At 45.5% G+C, this 27,349-nt stretch overlaps 1 protein-coding gene and 1 non-coding gene across 2 annotated transcripts in view; both read right to left on the bottom strand.

The window, feature by feature from the left end:
• The window catches only part of B4GALT1 (beta-1,4-galactosyltransferase 1), a 54,050-nt gene extending 34,019 nt beyond the window's left edge, over positions 1 to 20,031 (bottom strand). The window contains exon 1 of the mRNA XM_003800285.3: positions 19,457 to 20,031. Within this exon, the coding sequence (XP_003800333.1) occupies positions 19,457 to 19,868 (412 nt within the window). The 5' untranslated portion in view covers positions 19,869 to 20,031. The remainder of the gene's footprint in view (positions 1 to 19,456) is intronic.
• On the bottom strand, positions 6,324 to 6,430 carry LOC111728608. Its single transcript, XR_002775846.1, has one exon. It is a non-coding gene; the product is annotated as a U6 spliceosomal RNA (small nuclear RNA).
• Positions 20,032 to 27,349: the final 7,318 nt, after the last annotated feature.

Raw genomic sequence — 27,349 nt, 5'->3', positions numbered from 1 at the left:
TGGCGGGTCCGGGCTGGGGATTCGAACCCGCCACCTTAGGTGTACGTGGCTGGCGCCTTAGCCGGTTGAGCTATAGGTGCCGAGCCGATAAAATATTTTTTAAAACGAATACACTGAACTCAATTATGAGGAAATATCATATACCTACCTTGAGAGATCTGCAAAATAATTGGCCTGAATTCTTCAACAATGTCATTGTCATTAAATAAAAAGGATGACTCAGGGAATTACTCCAAATTGAGAGACATGACAACTGAATATAACATACAGTTTTCAGTTTTCTTTTACTATAAAGAGCATTGTTGAGATATTGACAAAATCTTCATAAAGCCTATAGATGACATAATAGAAATGTTTCAATGCTGAGTTCCTGGTTTGTAATTATACTATGCTTATATTTAAAAAAATTTTGTTTTTAGGAAATATACACTGAATATTCAGGGTAAAAGGATATGGTTCAGCATATATAGATAGGAGAGAAAAAGAGAGAGTGAGCACATCTGCAAGAAAAAGAAGAAAAAGCAAATATAGTTAAATGTTAGGCCGGGTGTGGTGGCACATGCCTGTAATCCTAGCACTCTTGGAGGCCAAGGCAGATAGATTGCTTGAGCTCAGGAGTTGGAGACCAGTCTGAGCAAGAGTGAGACCCTGTCTCTAAAAATAGCCGATGTTGTGTTACACACCTGTAGCCCCAGCTACTCAAGAGGCTGAGGCAAGAAGATTACTTGAGCCCAAGAGTTTGAGATTGCTGTGAGCTGTGATGTCACAGCACTCTACTGAGGGTAACAAAGTAAGACTCTGTCTCAAAAACAAAAAACAAAAAGAAAAACAAATATAGTACAATGTTAACATTTAGGGACTCTAGAGGTTATCCAGCAATTCTTTTATTAATCTAACTTTCTATAAGTATAAAGTTATGTCGAACTTTTTAAAATTACAAAAAACAGAACTGGATGAAAAATTACAATCAAAACGAGGCCTAAGTTACCATTTTCCCATACATATATTTACAAAAAATACATATACTGTGAAGCACATATACTTCATTTATGTGATCCCCCAAAAGATAAAATAATAGTAATGGAGAACAGATCAGTGGTTTCCTGGGATTAAGGGTGGGAAGAGAGTGTGATACAAGGGGGATTTGGGGAATGACATACAGTTCTGTATCCTGATTGTGGTGCTGGTTACACACACAAACATATACACTTGTTAAAATTCATAGAACTATATACAAAGAGAGCCAATTTTATTGTCTATTAATCTAAAAAATATTTTTAAGGCCAGGCTCAGTGGCTCACTGAGATCCTCACTGAGTGGCCTGATCATCCTCTGGCTTCCCTCATAGTGCTGCCTGCAACCAGAGAATTCTAAGCTACTAGACAACAGTTCTAATCTTCCCAGTAAAGCAGCAATTTAGCATTCCAGCATGTGACTAAGTTTCCTGGGAAGTTTATTACTGAGTCAGCTGCCTCTATAATTAGTTTTGGAGCCCTGCTGGACTTTCGGGAGATATAATGCTGATTATAAGTATATCCTTCTCTCTCCATCCAGAACCACCCTTTAGACTATAAAGTCAACTGCCCCCATGGGTCATCTGTCAGTCAGCCATGCACTGAAAATACCCCTCTGATATCAGGACCACTCTAAATGTGGCCAGTTCCAATTTCCTTCTTAAAGGACTAGGGAAGATTATGTCTTCCTTTCAGATATAAGTGAGATAATACATATACATACTTATTGCGGTGCTTAGAGCTAATAGATATTCAATAAATGTTTCTTTGCCTTCTCCCCTTACTACAGCTCTGTCAGCACACATGGTTAACCTTTCACATTTCTACTCTCATCTACTAGCATTAGTGACAGATTTAGAGGAAGAGTTCTGAGACTTCAAAGGGTCCCTACGGTATGACCTAAGACTTTCTGAAACACATGTTCATTGAACAGCAATTCTGTTCATTTTTTACTATCAGGGATAAGTACTAAATTTTTTTTTTTTTTTTTGAGACAGAGCCTCAAGCTATCCCCCTGGGTAGAGTGCCATGGCATCACGCTCACAGCAATCTCCAACTCCTGGGCTCAAGCGAGTCTCCTGCCTCAGCCTTCCAAGTAGCTGAGACACAGGCGCCCGCCATAACGCCTGGCCATTTTTTGGTTGCAGCCATCATTGTTGTTTGGCGGGCCCGGGCTGGGGATTCGAACCCGCCACCTTAGGTGTATGTGGCTGGCGCCTTAGCCGCTTGAGCCACAGGCACCGAGCCTAAATATTTTTTTTTTTTTTGGAGACAGTCTCACTTTGTCATCCTCGGTAGAGTGCCATGGCATTGTAGCTCACAACAACCTCAAACTCCTGGGCTCAAGTGATTTTCTTGCCTCCGCCTCCCAAGTAGCTGGGATTACAGGTGCCCACCACAACACCCAGCTATTTTTAGAGACATGGTCTCACTCTGGCTCAGGCTGGTTTTGAACCTGTGAGCTCAAGGAGTCCACCCACCTTGGCCTCCCAAAGTGCTAGGATTATAGGCATGAGCTACCATGCCCAGCCATAAGTACTAAATGTCTTAAAGAACCAGGCCAGCTGTGGTAGCTCACATCTGTAATCTCAGTATTCTGGGAGGCTGAGATGGGAGGATCACCTGAGGCCAGGAGTTTGAGATAAGCCTCGGCAAGACCCTGCCTCTACAAAAAAAATTAACTGGGTATGGTGGTGCATGCCTATAGTCCCAGCTACTTGGGAGGGAAAGGCAGGTGAATCACTTGAACCCAGAAATTCAAGGTTCCAGCAAGCTATGATCATGCCACTACACACTAGCCTGTGTGACAGAGTAAAACCCTGTCTCTAAAAAGAAATGAATGTGTGTGTGCATGCATGTGTGTGTGTATGTGTGTGTATGTGGAAGAATCAACTTAGAAAATATAGGAGAATGGCTCGGCGCCTGTGGCTCAAGTGGCTAAGGCGCCAGTCACATAAGGTGGCGGGTTTGAATCCAGCCCGGGCCCGCCAAACAACAATGACGGCTGCAACCAAAAAATAGCCGGGCGTTGTGGAGGGTGCCTGTGGTCTCAGCTACTTGGGAGGTGGAGGCAGGAGACTCCCTTGAGCCCAGGAGTTGGAGGTTGCTGTGAGCTGTGATGCCACAGCACTCTACCCAGGGGGACAGCTTGAGGCTCCGTCTTAAAAAAAAAAAAGAAAATACAGGAGAAAAATTTCATAATCTTAGGATAGTAAAGATCTGCCTAAGTGTGAAAACAACCTGAATTCATTAAGGGAAAGACAGATTTAAATGATAAAAATTCAAAAACATCTATATGGCCAAAGATAAAGTTAAAAGACAGGTGACTGATGGAGAAGCCATAATTACAAATGCTATTTCATAAAGGAGTGATATCCATAGTATAAAACGTTTCTACAAACATATAAAAAACAAATAGAGGCTCGGCGCCTATAGCTCAACCGGCTAAGGCGCCAGCCACGTACACCTAAGGTGGCGGGTTCGAATCCCCAGCCCGGACCCGCCAAACAACAATGACGGCTGCAACCAAAAAATAGCCGGGCGTTGTGGCGGGCGCCTGTGGTCCCAGCTACTTGGGAGGCGGAGGCAGGAGACTCGCTTGAACCCAGGAGTTGGAGGTTGCTGTGAGCTGTGATGCCACGGCACTCTGTCCAGGGGGATAGCTTGAGGCTCTGTCTCAAAAAAAAAAAAAAAAAAAAAAAATAGAAAAATGAGTAAAAAATATGAACAAGTAATTCACATAAGAAATAGAAATAGCCAGCCAGGCACAGTGGCTTATGCCTATAAACACAGCACTTGAGGAAGCAAAAGCAGTAGGATCACTTGAGACCAGCCTGGGCAACATAGTGAGCCCCATCTCTACACAAAAAAGAAAAAGAAAAGAAAGGAAGGAAGGAGCACGCAGTGGTGGGCACCTGTAGTCCTAGCTACTCTGAAGGATTACGTGAGCCCAGGCTTTGAAGGCTGCAGTGCACTGTGATTGCACCTGTGAATAGCCACTGCATTCCAGATTAGGTAACATAGTGAGACAGAGAAAAAGAAGCAGCAAAGTGAAAAGGAAGGAAGGAAGGAAAGCAAGAAAGGGAGATGGAAGGAGAAGTAAAGAAAAGAAGAAAAGAGAAGAGAAAAAAGAAAAGAAAAAGGAAGGAAGGGAGGGAAAGGAAAGAAAAGAAAAAAAATACAAATGGCCAACAAACACATCTAAATTTGCTTAACTTAGTAATGAAACAAGATACCACATTTGACCATCATATTAACAAATGTATAAAGATTAGTAACATGTGTTATATAAGTGTGAGAAATAAGTACTCTCATAAACTGTTAATGAGCATAAATTGGAGGGCAATTTGATAGCATCTATCCAAATATTAAAAGTGCATAATCTTGGGTGGCGCCTGTGGCTCAGCTGGTAGAGTGCCTGCCCCATATCCCGAGGGCGGCGGGTTCAAACCTGGCCCTGGCCAAACTGCAACAAGGAAATAGCTGGGCATTATGGCGGGCACCTGTAGTCCCAGCTAATCGGAAGGCTGAGGCAAGAGAACAGCCTAGGCCCAGGAGTTGGAGTTTACTGTGAGCTGTGTGATGCCATGGCACTCTACTCTACTGAGGGTATAAAGTGAGACGCTGTCTCTAAAAAAAAAAAAAAGAGAGAGAGAGAGAGAGGAAAGAAGACTTTGTCTCTACAAAAAAAAATTTTTTAGAAAAGTGCATAATCTTTAAATTTCAAATCAATTACTTAATCTTCTATATTAAGATAACAGAAAAAGCAAGATAAAACTAAGGCAAACAGAATGAAGGAAATAATAAAGATTAGAGCAGAAGTTAATGAAACAAATAAACAACAACAGCAAAAAAAAAAAAAAAACCCAGAAAAATCAATAAACCAAAAGTTGGTTCTTTGAAAAGATCAGTAAAAATGTCAAACTTCTGGCTAGGGCCAGGCAGGGTGGCTCACGCCTGCAATCCTAGCACCCTGGTAAGTTGAAGCAGGTGAATTGCCTGAGCTCACGAGTTTGAGACCAGCCTGAGGAAGACCCAGCAAAAGCGAGACTTCATCTCTAAAAATAGCTGGGCATTGCGGCCTGTAGTCCCAGCTACTCAGTAGGCAAGAGAATCGCGTGAGCCCAAGAGTTTGAGTTTGCTGTGAGCTGTGATGCCAGAGTACTCTACTGAGGGTGACAAAATGAGACTGTCTCAAAAAAAAAAAAAAAAAAAGAGAAAAAGAAAAAGAAAACTCCTAACCTCAACCAATCCTCCTACCTCAGCCTCTCAGAATGTTAAGATTACAGGCATAAGCCAATATCATTCTTTTTATTTTTAATTGGGCAATCTGTTTAATGTCCTAAAATATTTATGAGCAGTATCAAACAGCAGACACTAGATAAAAAGAAAACTAAGGAGATAAATCCAAAAAGAATGTAATATATAAAGAAGCATAAAATAACGAATGTTGGATTATATTAAAGAACTAGAGCAGCAGTTCTCAACCTGTGGGTCGTGACCCCTTTGTAACAATGAAAATACATCGTGGCATTAGGAAGGCTGAGAACCACTGAACTAGAAGATGAAAGATACTCTGGATACAAAAAAAAAACCCAAACAAACAACAACAACAACAAAAACGGTAAGATTGAGCTCAGAAATCAGACCTCCATCTCTAGGCACAAACAGGCTGCCCTTTCCAGTCCATACCCTCTGGTCTCTAACAATGTCATGAACAAAGCAGCCTGAAAGGCTCTGGGTGGTTCCACCTTGAATAGGGAACAGCAGCCTAATTCCTTCCCTGAGGCAAAAACTGCAAAGACCTGGCTCGGTGTCTGTGGCTCAAGTGGCTAAGGCGCCAGCCACATACACCTGAGCTGGAAGGTTCGAATCCAGCCTAGGCCTGCCAAACAACAATGACGGCTGCAACCAAAAATAGCTGGGCATTCTGGAGGGTGCCTGTAGTCCCAGCTACTTGGGAGGCAGAGGCAGGAGAATCGCTTGAGCCCAGGAGTTAGAGGTTGCTGTGAGCTGTGACAGCACAGCACTCTGCCCAGGGCAACAGCTTGAGGCTCCGTCTCAAAAAAAAAAAACCTGCAAAGCCGTAATACTATATATACCCCTAGACAAAGAACCCATGCGGGAAACTTCCGACTTGGGTCTTCCCCTTTGCCAGAAGCTCTGTATTTTTACTCCTGTATTCCTTTCTGTCTAATAAATCCTATTTTATCACTAAAAAATAAAAAAAAACAAAAATAGTAAGATTAATGTGATGTTTAAATACAGTAATTGAACTAAATGATGTATGTTAATATGACATAAATAGTAAAAAATACAGAATTCTTCACAAATTTGTGTGTCACCCTTACACAGTGGCCATGCTAATCTTCTCTGTCTCATTCCAATTTTAGTGTATGTGCTGCTGAAGTGAGCACCCAGTATCATTCTCAAGAGGTGACATTTTCTCCCTAAGGAAAAAGCCAAAGATTTCTTCTCTTACAGCAGCTATCACTGCACTGGTAGTTCTAATAAGGGCAATTAGGCAAGAAAAAGATCTACTGTGAGACCTAATGAAAATAATGCACATTGATTTTTTTCCCCAGCCAAATTAGCATTATTTGGGGGGTGATAAATGTGGTTACTGCTGGAGCCTAGAACCCTACATTTTCAGTGGCTCCCACTGATGGGGTTTTCACACCAACTGACTTATCTACTTACTCATTCCCTGACTTTTGATTTCCTGCTTAGAGACTGGACTTGCTGAAAGTGTCTAAAGTTTAAGTGAGTGTAGGTTTCTCCAGTATGACTCAATCTTGGCTTCCAGGGTCCACTGACAGTCACTCCAGCTCCACACAGCTCACTCCAATGGAGGCAACACTTAACTATCCTACAACAAAGCCATTTAGCCATACTGAGCATGTCAGAACTCCTGGGCAGAAAGAGACCAGATAGTGTCCAAGCTGATCCTTCATCTCATTTCTCAGTAAACTGAGACCCAGAAAGAAGATGCAACTGCTCTCAGATTACTCAGTAGGTTGGCAACAGAGCTAGACTTTAGGGTTTAGCATCCTGGATTCCAAGCCTCTACATAGAGTAAAGCCGGTTATTTATAGGCCTGTGCCTTAGTTTTTCTATCAACTCATCAGGCACACAACCCTGAGTACAGACTGACCCCAACTATACTCAGCCCACTCTCCACCCTTTTTTTTAAACCACGTACCCTGTCACCTCCTGAGATTCCACCAAACATTCAATGATCTTTCTAGCTCCTCTTCCTAATCACTCAAGTGTTTGTGGTCTATGATAGCCTTTCCCCAGAATACTGACAAAAAATGTCCAGCAGAAGAGGAGAAGATTGTGGGCAGTCACAAAGTCCTTGCATACCTGATACATGGCAACACAACTCCAGCTTCCCAGTGTTGTGGGACAGAGGCCTTCTCCTTGTGGTGCAGGGTAGGTCTGTCCACATAGGCCGGACCATAATTTCCACTAGACCCAGTGGTCACAGCTTCACACCTTTCCCTTTTCCTTCTCCTGCTTCTGCCCCAAGACAGATAAAAAAAAACTCCATTTGGAAGAAATTTACCATGTAGCCTACAGGCACTGATTAAGTGCCTTCTATGCCCAAGGCGATGAAGAGTTAGGCCTTGATCAAAAGATATTCAAAGTACTGAGATTACCATAGACCTTACCTCACCCAGTCCTCTCATTAACCCCATGAGGTAAGAAATTAACTCCTCATTTTATACAGTTAAGAAAATCTTGGGTGGCACCTGTGGCTCAAAGGAGCAGGGCGCAGGCCCCATATGCCAGAGGTGGCAGGTTCAAACCCCAAAACTGCAAAAAAAAAAAAAAGAAAGAAAGAAAGAAAGAAAATCTTGCTGTGGGTCCTCAGGAGCAATGCAGTAGCTCCGACATGATTCCCTGTGCCCAGAATGCCCTGGTAGGTCACCACTGACTGTTGTGGAATGCAGCAGGAGAGAGGACACATGAAGTGGAATAAGATGAAAGGAGTGGGGTCACAAGTTGAATGCGCCTCATCTGCTGGATCTGTACTGCTTTTGTCACTGCAATCACTACCTCTAAAGTCATCTTATCATTTATGCAATTCAGCGGACTTCTGAATCTATACAAAAAGAGGCATGTCCATGGAAGGTAGCTACAGAGACAGTGAAAGGGTGATTTAAGGGTGGGAAGGAAGTTCCTGAGAGGCTCATGGCATGGGTAAAGATTTGTCACACAAGGAGTAGGAGTAGGTTTCTTTGATGGCTACATGCAATGTTTCTATCAACTGATCCACAGTTTTAGATTAACACAATTTTCAACTCAGGATTTTAAAACTAGGATCTTTGCCATTTTACAGGTTTGGCTTTACATACAAAGGGAGAAGGAACAGAAAGTTCTTACTTTGTGTAAACCAACGCTGGAAAGGTAGGTGGGGTGTTGAAAGAACCCCAGTAATACTCTTTTCCTGGACACTGAATGACTTCAGCAGGAACTGGCCTGAGGCAATCATTTACAGGAAAAGTCTTATATCCAGAGAGGCCATGCAGCCTCTGGCATAGGGAACCTCCCTCTCTCTCTCTCTCTCTCTCTCTCTCTCACACACACACACACACACACACACACACACACACACGCTATGGGCTGGAAGTATAAATATGAGGCTCCAAGATAGGTTTGACTGGCCCTTAGAATCCACGTTCTTTAAAAGCCAGGAATTTCCAACAACAACAACAAAAAAGCGAGGAATTGCCAGTGGGGTTCACACCTGTAATTCCAGCATTCTGGGAGGCCCAAGCAAGTGGATCGTCTAAGCTCAGGAGTTTCACCAACCTGAGCTAGAGCAAGACATCGTCTCGGGGGCGAGGGGAATAGCCAGGCATTGTGGTGGGGTAGCTACTGTGGAGCTTTTGTAGTCCCAGCTACTCCAGAGGCTGAGGCAAGAGAATTGCTTGAGCCTAAGAGTTTGAGGTCGCTGTGAGTTATGACACCACAGCACTCAACCCCAGGGCAACTGAGTGAGACTCTGTCTCAAAAAAAAAAAAAAAGCAAGGAATTTCCCATCTAGGGCCTGTGAATGATTCCAAACCTCCAAACCTCTTAGAAAGCAATGCGGCAGTATGAACCAGTGTTGTTAATATGATCATATCCTCTGGCTTAGAAATTCCTCTTCAGGCATATATCTCAAGGAAGTAGTTCAACAGAAGCAAAGAGCCACACACTACAAAAATGTTCATCTGTAGATTAGCTAAGACTGTGGAACCTGGAATGGTATAAGGGAATATCCATAGGGATACTAAAGAGCTACAACAAAAGACAATTAGGATAATTATAAACAATATAACAGTTTATAAGATAACACTGGACAAAAGTAGTAGCTGGATGTAAACAGTTTCACTCTATGATTGAAAGAAAGTAAAATATGTATACATTTGGAAAGTAATACCAAGTTTTGTTACAATAGTATATAGAATATTTTTAACATTTAGTGTATCAATTTTGTATTTTCAACTAGAAAAAATAAGAAATGCTATAATATAGTGCAAAAGCCAAAATATTCGCAAATAAGAGATATCACTACTACCAATAATAATAAGTAACATATATTTAGAGTTTATTCTGTCTTAGGCACCGTTTTCAGCCCTTTTGTGGCTACTACCTAAACTTCACAATATCTACAGGTAGACACGAGTATTATTCCCATTTTACAGGTGAGAACACTTAGGCACAGAGAGGGCAACACTTTCTTAAACCAAACAGCTAGCTGTGAGACAGAAAGAAACTTCCTGTGTCAATTCTAAGGAACATACACCTGCTTAAATCCTTATTCCTAGACAGACATGGCAAAATCCTCAGCAAAAGTCTCACAAGTAAATGAGGAGCGAGCTTCAAAAGGAGTTTCAGAGGCCTTTCGTGTTAAAGATATAACCAGGATCTCGCTCATCCACCAAACTAGAACCTAGAAGGCAAAGAAGGAAGAGGGCTAAAGACCAACAGGCTAAGCCCACTCAACATTTTCAGAAAGATAACATGGACCAAAAGAGGCAGGATTTGCCTAAAATGATGTAATGAATTAGGAAAAGAATGAAGTTCAGAACTCAGGATAGTCACTCTAATGGCCTTTGTTTCCAAGGCTTACTCCACAGACTCTCTGCAGACCATCAAACCCCTTTCTGTTGTTCTCTTCCCCTTCCCCTGCCTCCCTGTGGTCCCTCAGTCCAGCCATCCACAGCCTCCCGCTGGCTACAATAGTCCCAATTGCACCACCTTCCCTCTTTGATCATCTCAGGCTCACTCTGCCTCCATTTTCTTCTTCTCCTGACCTGGTAATGCTATGCAGCAGCTGCAACGTCAATTATAGTGTTCTCCCTCTATGACAGCAGCTAAAGGAAATCATAGGTTACTTTCAGCAGTGGACCCCTGCCTTCCCAATAAGGGAGACTATTCAAACATGCTAAGATCACGTCTCTCGGATCATACCATATTGCCAGAGTCTGTCCACTGCTCTGGAGTTCCTTGAGAGCAGGGGGTCAGCCCTTGTTCATGTCTAACTCCAGCACTTCGTATAGTGTAATTACTAATTAACATCTGCTGAATGAGCAAATGAGTCCCAGTTCATTCTCTTCCTTGGGTCCTTTCCTGACTTGAGTGTGAAGACTCCATTCTACTCATTCTTGGCCAGGCTCAGACTCTGCCCAGGCTGCCTGAAGTGCTCATCTGAATGCCAAGAGCCACCTGACACCTCAATGCCAAGTCCCCATGTTCCTATAACACCAATATGGGCTCGTGAATATCTCCCCTAACTTAGAGTCCTTTCCTTTTTTTTTTTTTTTTAAACGGTGGTGTCCTATAACACCCATAACAGCTCTGTGGTTTCAGAATGCAAGGCAAAAGGACATTATGCAAAACAGGAAGAAACTTTGAAAGAAAAATTTAAAGGCATTTTTAGAATGCACCCTGTCATGGGGCCAGGCCATTATTGAACCCCTTGCCAAGGCCTCTCCTATGACCTTTAGGTCCACATTGTGGGGCAGGAAGGACTCTAACTTCATACCATATTTGTCACACTGCTGACATAATCCTGCCCCTTTCCTCAGTGCCTCACCCTAGTTCTCTAGGCTCTGTGCCAAATGACCCCTGGCAGACCAAACTGCCCCTCAGAAGAGAATTTAGCTCCACTGAGAACATTCAGAAGGGTGTAACTTCAAAATATGCTCCTTGGGTAGCCTGTTACACTGGTCTGAGGGTTTTTTAAACTAACCAAGCAACCTGAACAAGCCCTGAGACCCACGCTTGGTTGTGTCTGAGGCTTCTCCCTAAGAGAATTCCTGTAAACCTATAGGTGCCCATTCCATGGCCCCTTCCCAAATCTCAGGACCACCTGGATGTGGGGGAGCTATGCTCGTATGTTTTAGAATCTGATTTCCCAGCTTATTTCCACCCTTCCCATGTGTCACATTTCAGTGATGTCACCAGCACCAGTTAGCCAGCTAGTGTTCACCCAGCACCACAGGCCAGAGCCACAGCAGTTCACATAAACCCAGCCTAAAGACTTGGCTGCTAAGGAAACAAATGGAGAAGTTACTAAGAAAGCATCACCCCCACTGATTCTGTTCCTAACAGTTTTCTGCTCAGCCAGATCCTAAGAGCCTGTCCTGCAGCCTGGCCTCTCTGACCCTGCCCCAGGCACTTCCTGAACCTAGCTAGTTTCCTTTTTAATCAGAATCCTAGACATACCATTCAGCAATAAGTAATACTCATCTGCCAGCACTAAGCAAATCTGTAATTTCCAGTGGGTTTATTCCTTTTTAAGACTGGTTTAAAAACCTAGCCCTTCTCAAAAAGCATTCACCCCTTTTCTTTCCTTTTTAGAAAGTTCTCCTAAGAAACCGTCCAAAAATTACAAAAAGCCTCTCCCTATATGCTCAAGTCTGACCTTCATACCATTAAGAAAAAATGAAAATACTTGTATGTTCAACAATAGTTGAATGATAAAGAAAGTTATGTCATATTCAGCTGACAGGATATGATACTGTCTTTGTGATTTTTTAAAGGTATATAAAGATACCAGGTCTATAAAGATACCAGTTATATACTTAAACATATATATATAAAGGTATATAAAGGTATAAAAGGTATATAAAGGTATAAAAGGTATATAAAGGTATAAAAGGTATATAAAGGTATAAAAGGTATATAAAAGGTATATAAAGATACCAGGTCTATAAAGATACCAGTTATATACTTAAACATATACAAGAAAAAGACTAATAGGAAATATGCCAACATGTTTCTTCTAGAGGGTAGGAATATGGGTGTGCTTTTCTATTGCTTTCAACTTTTCAAATTATTTTCAATGAGCCTGCGTTATTTTTTGATAAAAAGGAGGAAGAGATTATCCACAGCCCTAGCCCAGCATCCCTATGAGGTAAACCATTCTCTCTTTCCATCCGGGCTTTGTGAAAGGCTTTGGAGAGGGAGCAGGGGGGATAGAGGAGCAGCTATATAACACACCCAGATCAGACATTAAAATCACTGCCAAAGAATTCAGCAACAGCCAATTATATAGCCCCTGGCCTTCGTTTGGGTAGAGGAAAGGCGGGCTGGGACTAAGCTGGAAAGTGGAACCTGAAACGCTGAGTGTGTGACTCACTCCACTGTCTTCTAAGCATGAGTCCCTTTAGGCCACGTTCACCCATACCAGCTCTCAGCAAAACCCTGCCCCCTACCCTCAAGCCCCCCCACTAGAACATGGAGGTCTCTGACTTTTAGAACAAGATCCGGAGATCCTTCCTCAAGCTAGTGACTGCCTCTTCTCACCTCACTCTGCTTAGGCCCGGAGAATCACAGACACCTCCCGGAGTAATGTCTTTACAATCACAGCCCAGGAGCTCTTGCCACATTTAGGGATTAGAGGGACGTGGAGATCACTGAGTCCAATCCCATGCCTTGTTAACCCCTAGGAGTAAGGGTCTGGCTATCTGGCCTACGCAGTGACCTCACTGCCCAGAGGCCACACCAGGCTGTGCCAAAGTCAAATGTAAAATGGTCACAGTGCCAGGATCTCAAAAGACTTAAGCCGCAAGGGCACAACATTTATCCTAAAACAAATGGGCTCTCACTCCACTGGATAAGAAAAACTGGAATTTCCAGGTGGATGTGGATTCAGGCAGAATTCCAGTCTCTGTTTCTTGGCAGGGAAGAGCAGGGAACAGAGAGTGGGAAACAAGGTAGAGTAGGCAGTGGAAAAATCAGCAGGTCTGACTACAGTAGAACTAGGCCCTTTCACACACAGAGACACACACCCCCATAGCCTAGCTGGGTCCAAAGGGGATGGATGATCCTGCTGGGCCTGTTCCCAAAGTCTGGAAGGTCCCCAAGGTCGAATCTGTGGAAGGGCCCAGACTGCCTTGGCATTAACTGCCCCATCATTCCCAACCCATAAATTAGACTAGTCCCAGCCTGGAAATGCCTACCCTGCTGTTACCCAAAGACCATAATGCCTAGGCATATGGCTGTTAATGTCTCATTAAAATCATTATAAAGCAGCAAGTTGGCTCGGTGCCTATAGCTCAACCGGCTAAGGCGCCAGCCACGTACACCTAAGGTGGCGGGTTCGAATCCCCAGCCCGGACCGCCAAACAACGACGGCTGCAACCAAAAAATAGCCGGGCGTTGTGGCGGGCGCCTGTGGTCCCAGCTACTTGGGAGGCGGAGGCAGGAGACTCGCTTGAGCCCAGGAGTTGGAGGTTGCTATGAGCTGTGATGCCATGGCACTCTACCCAGGGGGATAGCTTGAGGCTCCGTCTCAAAAAATAAAAAAAAATAAAAAAAAAATAAAGCAGCAAGTTAAAGATTACCCAAATATAGCTAATACATAGCTTCAGAAATTAAGAGGAAAACTTTCACACAGATAAAACCAGGACTGGAGAAGTTTATTTTTTATTTATTTTTTAGAGACAGAGTCTCACTTTGTTGCCCTCGGTAGAGTGCCATAGCGCTACAGCTCACAGCAACCTCCAGCTCTAGGACTTAGGCGATTGCGATTCTCTTGTCTCAGTCGCCCAAGTAGCTGGGACTACAGGTGCCTGCCACAACACCTGGCTATATTATTTTTGCAGTTTGGCCAGGGCCGAGTTCAAACCTGCCACCCTCAGCATATGGGGCCGGCGCCCTAGTCACTGAGCCACAGGTGCTGCCCAGGATTGGAGAACTTTAACATCAACTCTGGGTTTCTAAAAGAAGAAAGAGAGGAAGGGAGAAGGAAAGGGAAACACACTGCACACACACACAAAGAGACACACACACTTTGCTTTCTTTAGTTGACATCAGCACTATTTAGTTATGCCTCCCCTATCTAAATTGCGAGTTCCTAAAGGGGAGGCATTTTGTCTTCTTTGTAGCTTTGGTACCCAGTATACAGGTACATTGCTGGAAGTAAATGAATGAAGTTACCAGATGCCTTAGCCATCAAGGACATCCATACAAGACTTTTCAGATGGACCCACAAATGTACCTCGCAAGAATCTTCTTCTAAAACTCTAGGCCGTATCAGATCACTCCTAAACCTCTGTACTGGGTTATAACTTCAGGGAAAAAGCGTGGATGGTCCTATCCTATAATGCTGTGGTTCTATGAAGCTGCAGGTTTGTTTGTTTTTGAGATGGAGTTTCACTCTGTTGCCCAGGTTAGAGTGCAGTGGTGTCAACCTAGCTCACTACAACCTTAAATTCCTCAGCTTGAGTGATCCTCCTGCTTCAGCCGCTGAACAGTTGGGACTACAGGTGCCTGCCACAATGCCCAGCTAATTTTTTTTCTATTTTTAGTAGAGATGGAGTCTTGCTCTTGCTTAGGCTGTTCCCAAACTCCTGAGCTCAAACAATCCACCCACCTCAGCCTCCCAGAGTGCTGGGATTATGGCTGTGAGCCACCATGCCCAGGCAAAAGCCACAGTTTTGAGTCCAATCCTATATTTGGCTCTTGCTCCTCATGTTCCAGGGAGCTTCCACCAGGTTCATCAGAGGCCCTACTGCAGGAGGAGGTGGATTCTGCACTTGCTCAAAGTCTGGGATGAACTATAGCAGGCAGAGAGATCACTTCTACTGCCATCAGGCTGTGTGGAAGAAAGTGAGTCCCACAGTCGTGTAAGATATTTCTCAATATCAGATTGTTAGATAAGGAGAGTCTATAAATAAATTATTATCCCCAGGGGAAAAAAAAAAACAAAACAGGACAAAACTGGTTTAAAAAACTAGTTACCAGCTGGGTGCAGTGGCTCACACCTGTAAACCTAGCACTCTGTGAGGCTGAGGCAGGAAGATCGTTTGAGCTCATGAGTTCGTGAGCTCATGAGCTCGAGATTAGCCTGATCAAAAGCGAGACCCCCATCTCTAAAAAAAAGAAAAAATAATTGGGTGTTGTGGTGGGCGCCTGTAGTCTCAGCTACTTGGGAGGCTGAGGCAAGAGGATCACTTGAGCTCAAGAGTTTGAGGTTGCTATGAGCTATGACACCACAGTACTCCACCAAGGGCAACAAAATGGAACTCTGTCTCAAAAATTAAAAAATAGTTACCTAAGTCTAAAGTTTCAAGATCTGGACATAGGGTTCAGTGCCTGTGGCTCAAGCAGTTAAGGCACCAGCCACATACACCTGAGCTGGCAGGTCTGAATCCAGCCCAGGCCACCAAACAACAATGACAGCTGCAACCAAAAAATAACAGGGCGTTGTGGCAGGCGCCTATAGTCTCAGCTACTTGGGAGGCTGAGGCAGGAGAATCGCTTGAGCCCAGGAATTGGAGGTTTCTGTGAGCTGTGATGCCACAGCACTCTACCCAGGGTGATAGTCTGTCTCAAAAAAAAAGATCTGGACACAGATGAGGCTGCCCGTGCCTCCCCCAACCCCCATGATGAAGCTCCAGCCTAAGCCAGAAGGTGATGAGGCTCCAAGACTAATCTCCAAAGAGGCAAGAGAGTGCCTTTTCCCAAGCCTCTCAGTACACTCTGTCCAGGGCAGCCTACTGTTGTACAAATGCATATGAGGGAGGGGGCATCATGCTGGTAGAGAACCCAGCCGAGGTCTACAAGAGTTCCAGCATAAACTCTGGCCAAGGTTCGCTGACAGCGCCCATAAAAACCAAGGAAATTGGCTCAGGGACAAGTGTTCCCCAGGTGCCCTGGCTACTTGTAGCCACTGTTTGCTGGCCCAGGTCCCCAATTTCTAGATTAGAGTCTTCCCTCTGAACAAATAACGAGGTTCTCCTCAAAACATTGCTGGGCAAGAGGGGCCTCTAAGGCTTAAGCAGTCCAGTACTCACTTTTCTGGCCCCACGCCAACCAGCCCTGGCTCCCCTAACTAGTTCAGCCTGATGTACTGCCCACCTCTCCCATCTCCTGACTGGCAATGCCACAGCTGGTCAAGTCCCCTTGAGCTGCTACCAAGTCTGAGCAGAGACATTCTAGGAAAAGAAACATAAGGCAGCTGTTCCTCCTATGTCCCCTGAGGACCTGAGACAAAGTTAGGGAAAGAGGATAGTATCTATAAGCCTAAACTACTTGGGAGAACTCCCTGGGGAAAGTTGTAGAAATCTTCAGGAAAGGCCCACCTCCTCCCACAGCACTCAATCCTAGAGACCATGAACTAGCCCATGGCAGGGCGGGGAGTGCTGAACAGGGCCTACTGTGGCTCCAAATACTAGTCTGCTCCAGATCACATGGATAGCATAGACAGAGGCAGGACTCTAATCCAAGTCTATTTGAAGTCTATTCCGAGCCTCTGACAGATCAAATAGTGGTCCATCAGCAGTCCAGTCTGGTGCTTTACCTCCTCCAGGGAAAGGCTTGCCCATAACCCACCACCTGTCAGCTGAAAGGGATGGCAGCATCTGGCCCAGACCACTGGACATCACAAAGTAAAGCCAAGTCAAGGAAGGAAACTGCAAGTAGTGAACAGGCCACAACTCTAAACTCACTGACGCTTTCTCCCACCAACCTCAAAACCACTCACAGAGGCTTTGTGAGACACCTGCCTGTGAACAGATGGGCTCAACTCACCCCCACCCACACACTCCCAGGGAGACTTGCAGCTTTCTCAAGGCAGGAACCTCCACTCGGAGAGCTACACCCAAACATTCAAACTAAGGGATTAATTAAAAGGAAGAAAAGACCTCCACCCTCATTTCTGGGATTGTCTCAGAAGCAGCCTAAATGTCATGGTCTCAAATGTGTCATGTGAAGTCAGTCAGGCTAGAGAAAGCCCTCTAAAACCTTATCTCAGGAAGTCCTTTCAAGCAGCTAATTCAGAATCCATTTAGAAACACCAGCAACTGGTAACAAGCTGATACTAGCAACACCATTTCAAAACATAGCAGAGTTATGGTCACCACCATGACTTAAGCTTTAGCAAGACCCATGGCTCAAATACCAATCTAATAAACTTTGGGGTACTTTTCCTTAACTTGCTAATTAATTTTTATTGCTTTCTGTACAATGTCCAGGCAACAAAAACAAAAGCAAAAATCCTGGCCTCTCTCAGGCCTGGGGACTCATGCTCTGTCTTCCCACCTTCTCTCTGCTGTTTGGAGCCAGCTCCATGGGAGTCTGAGAAAATGGAACTCCAAGGTCCTAAGCAAATATATTACTATATTATAATTAGCCACCATGTACTAAGTACCTACTATGTACCACACACTTAATGTACACAATCTGATTTAGTGCTAAAAGTAACTTATAAGGGTAACATCAACGACCCTCATTTTACACATGAGACTCTAAGAAACTCTATAACCTGCCTTAAGTCAGACATTTAGCAGCAGGGACTTCATTATCTTGGACTAGTCTGCTTCCCAGGTTCACTATCAAATAAATACAAAATAATTCAATTTTTTGCTTAAAAAAAATAGTCCCCCTTGTTACCACAGTTTATGTCTGACCAATTCCAAGATATCCCTCTCAAACTTGATGTGAAAATATTGAACCAATTATTGCAGAAACTGAGCAAGGCCTTCTCCACCAGGGCTCTACAGGAAAGTGACAGAGCTCCTATTGGCAGGATGCCTGCCAGTCTACTAGGGCCCCCTTACTCAGAACAATTCTCTAAAGTCTAGCATTAAAATGAGCAGCCACCTGTCTGGTAACCCTGGAAGCAACCTGTGGCTGCCTTAGGCCTGTGGGCTATAGATCATGGAGTGATCTAAGTTAGGCTCAGCTTCCTGTAGCAAAGAATGAAAACCCACCTACCCAAGCTCGCAGACTTCACTGAAGCAGCCTACCACTAAACCCTGGGTAGAGGCGAGGGTTTAGATCATCTGGATAAGATAACTGAGACTTCGGCTGCTACAAGAAGTACCAGAAGCAGACAACTCCATGTTGACTGGTTACATTTTAGCCCTCCAATCCCCAGGGTACATATGAACTCTGTCCCTGGGAGAGTCTGTCTTACTGAGGTTTGGGGAATCTACAGAGGAAGAGGCTGGTGTAGGAGGCTGGGGGTACAGGCCCCAAGCCAGGGGATCCACTAAGAACAGGAAATGAAAACAATAGTGACAATTTACTGAGAGCTTACCCTCATTAATTAATCCTATTTACACTGCTTTATTTTATCTTCCCAAACAGGTACCATTTATTATCCTCATTTACCATAAGAGAAACCCCAGATTTAGAGAAAAGTCACTTTCCCGAAGGCTCAGGAGAAGAGTTAATCCACTCTCAGGAGAGAGGCTCTATGGTAAGACATGTGACCTGAAGAGTCAACCTCCTTTCTCACAGACAGCCTCACTATCAGTCCCCAGAATAGGAGTGGGTTTACTTGAGGTCCCTACCAGAGTTAGCAGGAGAAGATGCTCCAAGCCCTTAAGCAGACCCAAACTCCAAAACTTCCTGAGCCTTGAGCCAGAGCAGGGAAGTTTCCAAGGTCTTCTCTTGTTTGGGGTCCAGGGGGTCCTGTGAGCTTCCCTGTAGGGTCCCAGCCCCAAGCCTCCAACACGACTCCCAAGAGTCCCACCTCCCAAACCCTCTCGCCCATTCAGCCCAAAGCCTGTCTGGGATTAAAGATTCTGACCCTTTGACCAAGTGCGGTGGCTCATGCCTGTAATGCCAGCACTTGGGAGGCCGAGGCGGGTGGACTGCCTGAGCTCACAGATTGGAAACCATCCTGAGCCAGAGCTAGACCCCGTCTCTAAAAATAGCCGGGCGTTGTGGCAGGCGCCTGTAGTCCCAGCTACTCAAGAGAATGAGGCAAGAGAATCTCTCGAGCCCAAGAGTTTGAGGTTGCTATGAGCTATGACGCCTCGGCACTCTGCGACAAAGTGAGACTGTCCCCAAAAAAAAAAAAAAGACTCTGACCCGGAAAAAAGAGGATGACTGTCATGAAAGAGGACATTGGGGTATGTCCCGGAGACCCTTTCGGGGAAATCGGGGAGTCCCAATCCTCGGACTGGACTGGTGCTGACTCGAATCCTTACCGAGCAGCGGGGACTCCTCGGGGCAAGCGGGCAGAGGCAGCTTTGTGGTTCGGGACACTGGAACCGAAGTCAAGTTGCTCGCGAGGCCACGGCCAGAATCCGCATGAGGGCTGGAGTCACGACCCGGGCGCGGCTCCGGGGAGGCGCCTAAAGGAGGCGGCGGCCGGACCCCTCTGGATCGAATGTCCCCGGAGGGCTGCCCGATGGCGGCGGTGCCGTGCGAGCCGCCCTGCAGCGATGTAGAGACTCCGACCAGCTGAGGCAGGCGGCTCAGGTCGCGGCCGGCCAGGTAATAGACCAGAGTGACTCCGAGGTGCAGTGCGCAGACGGCCACGAGCAGGCGGCAGGCCCGCTGCAAGGACGCGCCCGGCATCGCGGCGCTGCCGCCCAGGAGCGGCTCCCGGAACCTCATCTTCCCGCCGCCGCTTTAAGAGGGGTGTGGGCTGCAGGAGGGGAGGGCGACCCGCCCGCGGGCCGCCTGCCAGGCAGTGCCAAACCACGGCGATGGGGGCAGGGCACGGGGTGGGAAGCAAGGGAGCGCGGCGCGGGCGGGCGAAAGGCAGAGCGCGGAAACTCCGGCCAGCTTGACCAGGGCGCTTCCAGCAGGGCGCCCGAGGCGCGGGCGGGGCCGCCGGCGGGGGCGGAGGCGGGGCCGGGAGCGGGGTTTTCTGGACAAGAGAAGGGCGGGGCTACTGGGGCGCGGGGCTGAGGGGCGGGTCTGTCCGTGGCGGGACAGCTCCGGGCGAGAGGCGGGGCGCCGGGAGGGTGGGCAACGGGGCGGAGCCGCTCCGAGGGGGGCGCGGCCCGAAGCTCGGGGCTGGCCCGCAGTGCAGTCCCGGGGTCTGACTCCGGCTCGGGCGCCCCGCTGTGCACCGCCCTCTTCCTCTCTAGCCTTCGCAGCGAAGCTTAGATGGCAGGCGAGCCGCGCCTCCTCTTCCTCCTCCTCCTCCTCCTCCACGCTGCAGTCGAGAGGCCGCGCCACTTCCTAGGGTGCACAGGGACTGGGAAGCCGGACCTGGGCCTGCACCGCGGCAGCAAAGAGGGCGCAAGGCAATCGAGTGGTTGTCTGGACAGGTTGGGAGGCGCGACGGCGTCCTAGCCGGTGGGCCTTGGTGAGAAAGGGGAGCAGAAAACGGTTGCCAGGAAACCGGCTTCCACGCCTAGCTAGGGGTGGTAAGGTGACGGCGGGATTCTCTGGGGTGTTCTAAACCCCCTCCTTTAGCCCAGCTGGGTCCTGCTGCCACTGTGGGGACCTGCAAGAAGTCTCTGCTCTTTGGGCACCATGCGGCTAACAAAGTGGGCAGGTAGCCTTTTTCTCACCTTACCGTTGTGTAGCTTGGGCTAGGGCATCTCAGAGACCGCCAGCTTGGTTCTGGGTGTGGGGGAGGTGCCTCTTCTGGCGCAGCCCACCCAGTGAAGGTAGATGCTTTATAGGGAGAGGGCGGCAAAAAGCCTCAGCAACTCCCACAACAGCGTGTAAAAAGAACGGCCGGTTTTACAATCTGCGTTGGGCTAAACACAATCCCGTGAAGTAGGAATTGTCCCCATTTTATAGATGGAGATAGATAAAATGGAAGCCCAGCAGGGGTTAAGAAACTTGCCTAAAATCCCACAGTTAGTGAGAGGCAGAATCCTGCCTCCGAAGTTCTTATTTTCCACTCACTTAACCCAGGTTGATTTGCAATAAGGGCAGAAGATTATGTGGGTGAGAGACTTAGGCACTGAAGCCACTTGTCCTAGATGTGATCCAGGGGCCTCAGACGCACCTGAATGAGTGCTCCAGTGAGGAGCACTCACAAGTCAGGTGAAAACTTGGTCTTGTCAGGTGAGATACCTGGAAGAGGAAGTTGAAGTGCAGACTGGCCGAAAGCTGGCATGTAGGTTTGGCAGTTGGCCCATCTAGTGCTCACCTGCCCAGAATCACCACCTCTCTTCTCCCTGCAGCTTGCCTTTCACAGGTGCTCCTCAGGTGCTTTCACAGGTGCTCCTCAGAAAAAGATTCATGGAGGTGTTGTCACTTATGTGGACAGGGCAGCTGAGGGCTCTGGCAGCCAACTCTGAGGTGAGGAATGACAATAGCCAAAAATAGCTACCTATTTTGAGAGTTTACTATATGCCATGAAGGGTAGGCATCGTTACAGCCTCCATTAAGGCTGCGGAGTGGACACTCCAAAATTAAGGCTCAGGAGTGGACACTTGGTTATGATCAAACAAAATCTACTTTCTTTTATGAACACCAGGTCCTCCTGATCTTCCCCACTTCACTGGCCATTTCTTTGTCTCCTTTTTGGGCTTCTCTTCCCCAGTTGCTGAAGGCCCCAGGCATAGCCCATGATGTACTTTTCTGTCTCCACACTCTCCCTGTATCATGGTAACTCCAAAATTTCTGTCTTCAGCCCAGATCTCCTCCCTAACCTCCAAACTCTTACTCAACTGCCTATTTTATAGGGATCTTAAAGTCAGCACATCCTACCAGCCAGGCATTCTGGTGGGCACCTGCAGTCCCAGCTACTTGGGAGGCTGAGGCAAGAGGATCACTGGAGCCCAGGAATTTGAGGTTGCTGTGAGCTGTGATATCACAGCACTCTACCCAGGGTGACAGAGTGAGACTCTGTCTTAAAAAAAAATTAAAAAATCAGCACATCCTGCCCACAACAAGCCACTCCTTACACTCCACTCCCAAAATTACCTCCCTCAGAGCATGGTACCACTATTCATCAAGTTCCCCCAAACCTAAAAGGTATCCTTGATGTACCTCTCTTACTCTTAAATGCTGTCTCCAATCCCTCAGCAAGTCTTGTCAGTGCTCCCTTCAAAAGATCAAAAGTCACCAAGCCACTATCAGCTGAGCCTGTGTTATATGGCAGCCTACTAAGTGGTCCACAGAAGCCCTTCCACTATGGTTCCTACCTCTGTCTATCACCATTTATGACAGTCTACCATGCTGAACCTGCTTTAGCCATACTAGCCTAATTGCTAATTCCTTGAATTTGCTGTATTTCTTCCCACCTCAGGGTCTTTTTACTTGCTGGTCACTTAGCCTGAAACATTCTTCCCCAATATTTCATTAAGATCCTCCAAATGTCACCATAAGAGAGAGATTTTCTCAGACTCCTTTATGGAGGATAATCTCCTACTCAAATCTGCTTCACCTGCTTAATTTTTTCAGAGTGGGTATCAAACCACCCTACATAATACATTTATTGTCTCCCTCAACTTCATAAAGGCAAAAAATGTTTGATGGTTGGCACTGAATACATATTTATTAAAATACTTTGTAATTGAATACTTATGACAATCTTGATGTATGGGCAGGGGAGAGGGAAGAAATTATTTCTAAGTTATTTTAGAACACAAAGTAAAGAGTTGTTCTCCAAGGTGTTGGTAATGGTGAAGCTGACCCCAACAGTCCAGGTCTAGGGTGAAAATTCTGCCCAGCCAATGAGTGAGGATGGGTCAGATTAGTCCATCTGAAAATGGGAGAGGAAATGCAGATATGTCTTACATAGAAACATGTGTCCAGGAGACAGGATTAAGGGGAAGATGGGGGTTACAGACCTGTCCCAGGACCCTCTGGGCCTAGAAATCAATGAAAACAAACCAAAACCCAACACTTGCTAATTGCCTATCTCCTTCAGGATCATGCAGAGTCCACTGAGGCCTGAGCAACAGTCTCACCAGCTCCTGAGCCAGAGGTGCCTAGAATTGCTAAAGGTCTTGCTTCAACACGGCCCAGAATGTCTAGAAACCCTCAGGGCAGCATTGTTTAGCTGCACTGATGTTAAGCAGCAGTTCTCAACCTGTGGGCCACAATCCACAGGAACTGTGTTAAAGGGCAGCGACATTAGGAAGGTTGAGAACCACTGTATTAGAGAATGGATAGACAGACCCAGGCAACCTTCTTCCCTATGGCCCTTACTCTTTCCATGCTCAACTTTGTCAGGTGAAAACTTGGTCTTGTCAGGTGAGATACCTGGAAGAGGAAGTTGAAGTGCAGACTGGCCAAAAGCTGGCATGTAGGTTTGGCAGTTGGCCCATCCAGTGCTCACCTGCCCAGAATCACCACCTCTCTTCTCCCTGCAGCTTGCCTTTCACAGGTTAGTGGCCTTTTCTCTGCCTTCCCACAGTGCCCTCTTCTGAAATGTAAACTAACAGTTTACATTTCTATTCTCACCCTCATAGATCAGGAAGAAGGGCATAGAACATTGCCTGGCACATAGTAGGCCGTTATTTCAGTTATCTATCACAGCATAACACCCCACCTGAAACTTAGCATCTTACCAAGGTTTGACAGTTAACAATTTCTCACAGCCTTGCAGTTGCCTGGGCAGTTCTGCCTCACCTGCTGTCAGCTAGGGCACCAGCACAGTTGGAAGCTCCATAACAGCCTCACTCTCATGGCTGGCGGTTGGTGCTGGTCAGGGGGGCAGGAAGCGCAGAATGAGCTATGGGTCACGCAGACCTTGCCACAAAGGCCTCTCCATGTGGCTATTTTGGTTTCCTCATAAACCAGAGGAAGCTTTCCAGAAAGGAACATTTCAAAATCACAATAAGGTAATACAGATCCTTAATGCCCACCCTTAAGCATCACTTCTCTGGGGATTCTTTTAGTTAAAACAAATCAAGGGCAATCCAGATTCAAGAGGAATAAAAATAGACTGCCTCTCTTGATAGTAGGAGAGGCAGAGAATTGGCAGGCATCTTTAATCCACTGTGGCTACAGATTATTTAGATTCTTCTCACAGGTAAAATACACTAATTTCTTCCCAAGGTCTCCCCAAAGACTCTTCTTTTTTTTTTGAGACAGAGCCTCAAGCTATCCCCCTGGGTAGAGTGCCATGGCCTCACAGCTCACAGCAACCTCCAACTCCTGGGCTCAAGCGAGTCTCCTGCCTCCGCCTCCCAAGTAGCTGGGACCACAGGCGCCTGCCACAACGCCCGGCTATTTTTTGGTTGCAGCCGTCGTTGTTGTTTGGCAGGCCCGGGCTGGGGATTCGAACCCGCCACCTTAGGTGTATGTGGCTGGCGCCGAACCCAAAGACTCTTCTAATTACAACTTAAGGTCCAGAATCTCATCAGCTCAATCAGGTCCAGGCAGGATTCCTCAGGTTCAGAGACCTATGGATTATAAAATAAGTTCTTCTTCTTCCTCTTTTTCTTCCTGAGCAATTTAGTCCAAAAGCCACTACATAGGATTGAGCAAGGTAGGAAGTCAGACAACATAGGGTGTCAAAGCCCAACAAGGATGAGAAGTAGGTGGGGTTGGTGGGAGCAGCCCACCACAGAATGTCACAGCCCAGGCAGAGGAAGAAGGACATCCATGGAGTTATCAGGATCTGAGCCTGGTAGGAGGACTCCTGTAAAATAAAGTGGCCTAATACAGGGTGTGGAGCCAAAATGGATTGAGAAGATAATATGTTAAATACAGCAAGGATGATTAAAAAGTAACTCTGGCTCAGTGCCCATAGCACAGTGGTTATGACCGCCAGCCACATGCACTGAGGCTGGCGGGTTCAAACACGGCCCAGACCAGTAAACAACAATGACAACTACAACAAAAAAGTAGCCAGGTGTTGTGGTGGGTGCCTGTAGTCCCAGCTACATGGGAGGCTGAGGCAAGAGAATCACTTAAGCCTAAAAGTTTAAGGTTGCTGTAAGCTGTGACTTCACCGCACTCTACCGAGGATGACTCTATCTCAAAAAAATAATAATAATAATTCTCTCTATATAGATAATGAGAGTTACCCACATTACTGGCTGTCAGAGAAGGGAGTTAGAAGTATGGACAGGAAGAAAACTAAAATGAACCCTTTGATACTTTGTTTGCATTTGAGCAATTGATGTGAATTCATGGTTTTCAATATGGAGATAAATAAATTTAGATGTGAATGGTGTGTGTGTGTGTGTGTGTGTATATATATATATTTGTGTCTGGGAGCAGAAATTTACACATGTTACATGTGTACATCTAACACCCAAATCTTGGTTTCTAAATGTCATTCTCCAATAAAAGGACATAGGTACTTCTAGGGAAGGACCAGGAATATTACAAGATAAGCCTAGAAAATCTTGTGCCAGAAAGTAAAGAAGAGATCAAAGAATGATAAGATTATGTAAAAAGGACACAGAAATCAGTTTAAAGAGGCTCCAAATTCTATGTTGGCGAAATATAGAACAATTTGAGAATGAAAATAAATACTGAAAGAAACAATCTATGAGCACTTAAACAAAATAGAAACCATGAGTTCATAGTAGTATAAGGAAATAAATGGAATTTGGTAAGTAACCATATTTTTATTATTAACCATAATTTCGAAGCACAAACATTAGAGAAATTCACATCATGAGACATTCTATAAAATAACCATCTCAAAGTCTTCCGAAATGTCTGGATCAGGCTTGGCACTTGTAACTCAGTGATTAGGGCACTGGCCACATACACTGAACCCTGCCAGGGCCTACTAAATAGCAATGACAACTAGAACAACAACAACAAAAATAGCTGAGCATTGTAGCAGGCACCTGTAGTCCCAGCTACTTGGGAAGCTGAGGCAAGAGAATCACTTAAGCCCAAGAGTTTGAGGTTGCTATGAGCTATGATGCCAGGGCACCAACTGAGGGCAACATAGTGATACTCTGTATGAAAAAAAAAAAAAAGAAAAAAGTCAAGATCACCATAGTCAGGGAAAGACAGAGGAACTGTTCTTATCCCAATTGAAGGAAAATAAAAGGAAATGACAATTATACCTTCTCTATATTTAGATATGTTCAGATACACAAATATTTACCATTATATTACAATTGGCTGTAGGATTCAGTACAATAACCTACTGTACACCTTTATAGCCTAAAAGCAACAGGCTGTTGCTAATGTGTGTAATAGGCTATACCTTCTCGGCTTAAGTAAGTACACTCCGTGATGATTGCACAATGATGAAGTCAACAAATGACGCATTTCTCAGAAAGTATCCCCATGGTTAAGCAATACATGACTACAGTCCAAAAAATTATTTGTACTAAACTTGCAACTTCTTTTTAAGTTTGTTCCCCTATATATCCAACATATAATGGAAAGACAAGGCGAGCAAAACCACAATAGATACTTCCATTTAGAAAGAACATTAATAAAAGGCACATAATATTGCTTAATGATTTAAGACATAGGAGGGGAAAGGGAAAAAAATTAAAAAACATTGTTTTAAGAGGTACATAATAGTCATTAGCAAACCTGAGAAGTAATCATGCACTTGTTGCCAATTCCCCCTTCACAGGGGGCAAGTAATGTGATTCTCTGTGGACGTCTACCCTTTGGGGTCTTGGCTTCATCCTTTGAGTCACTCCTCTTTTCCAAAAGAAATAGCCTTTGTTCGTAGCCCAGTAACTTGTTCAAGATGCTTCACTGGGTGTCCAGTATCCTCTTTTCATTTTCAACTGCCTTCATCTATTTTAGTTCAAGCCACTGGTGCTTATGCTGCTATAATTCTTTTACGGAAGAAAAAAACTTCTATGAATTTTATTGAGTTTTACTCCTTTAGATAAAAATTATACCCCCAAATCTGAAGCCCTTGCTTCCTTTAGGCTATGAAAGGGGTGGTATAGGACAAACACTGAAGATTCTTAGAAACACTTTCGTTTAGATAAGAGGTTTAAGAAGCATGGCTTTAGATCTTTCTGAGGTCTCAACCGAGTCTTACAGCCACAAGCTTGACCTCAAGGCTATGTTTTACCAGGAAGGGCTAGGTTTTAATTTACTCTGAGCATCTTCTGCTGGCTATAGAGAATGTTCTGTACCCTCTGCAGTTCCTTTAAATTTTGCTTAAAATGGCTCGGCACCTGTGGCTCAGGTGGCTAGGGCACCAGCCACATACACCTAAGGTGGCGAGTTTGAATCCA

Source organism: Otolemur garnettii, unplaced genomic scaffold (assembly GCF_000181295.1).
Source record: "Otolemur garnettii isolate 467f Iridium unplaced genomic scaffold, OtoGar3 scaffold00172, whole genome shotgun sequence".
In the NCBI taxonomy this organism is placed as follows: Eukaryota; Metazoa; Chordata; class Mammalia; order Primates; family Galagidae; genus Otolemur; species Otolemur garnettii.
This window is presented reverse-complemented; position numbering and strand designations above follow the sequence as displayed.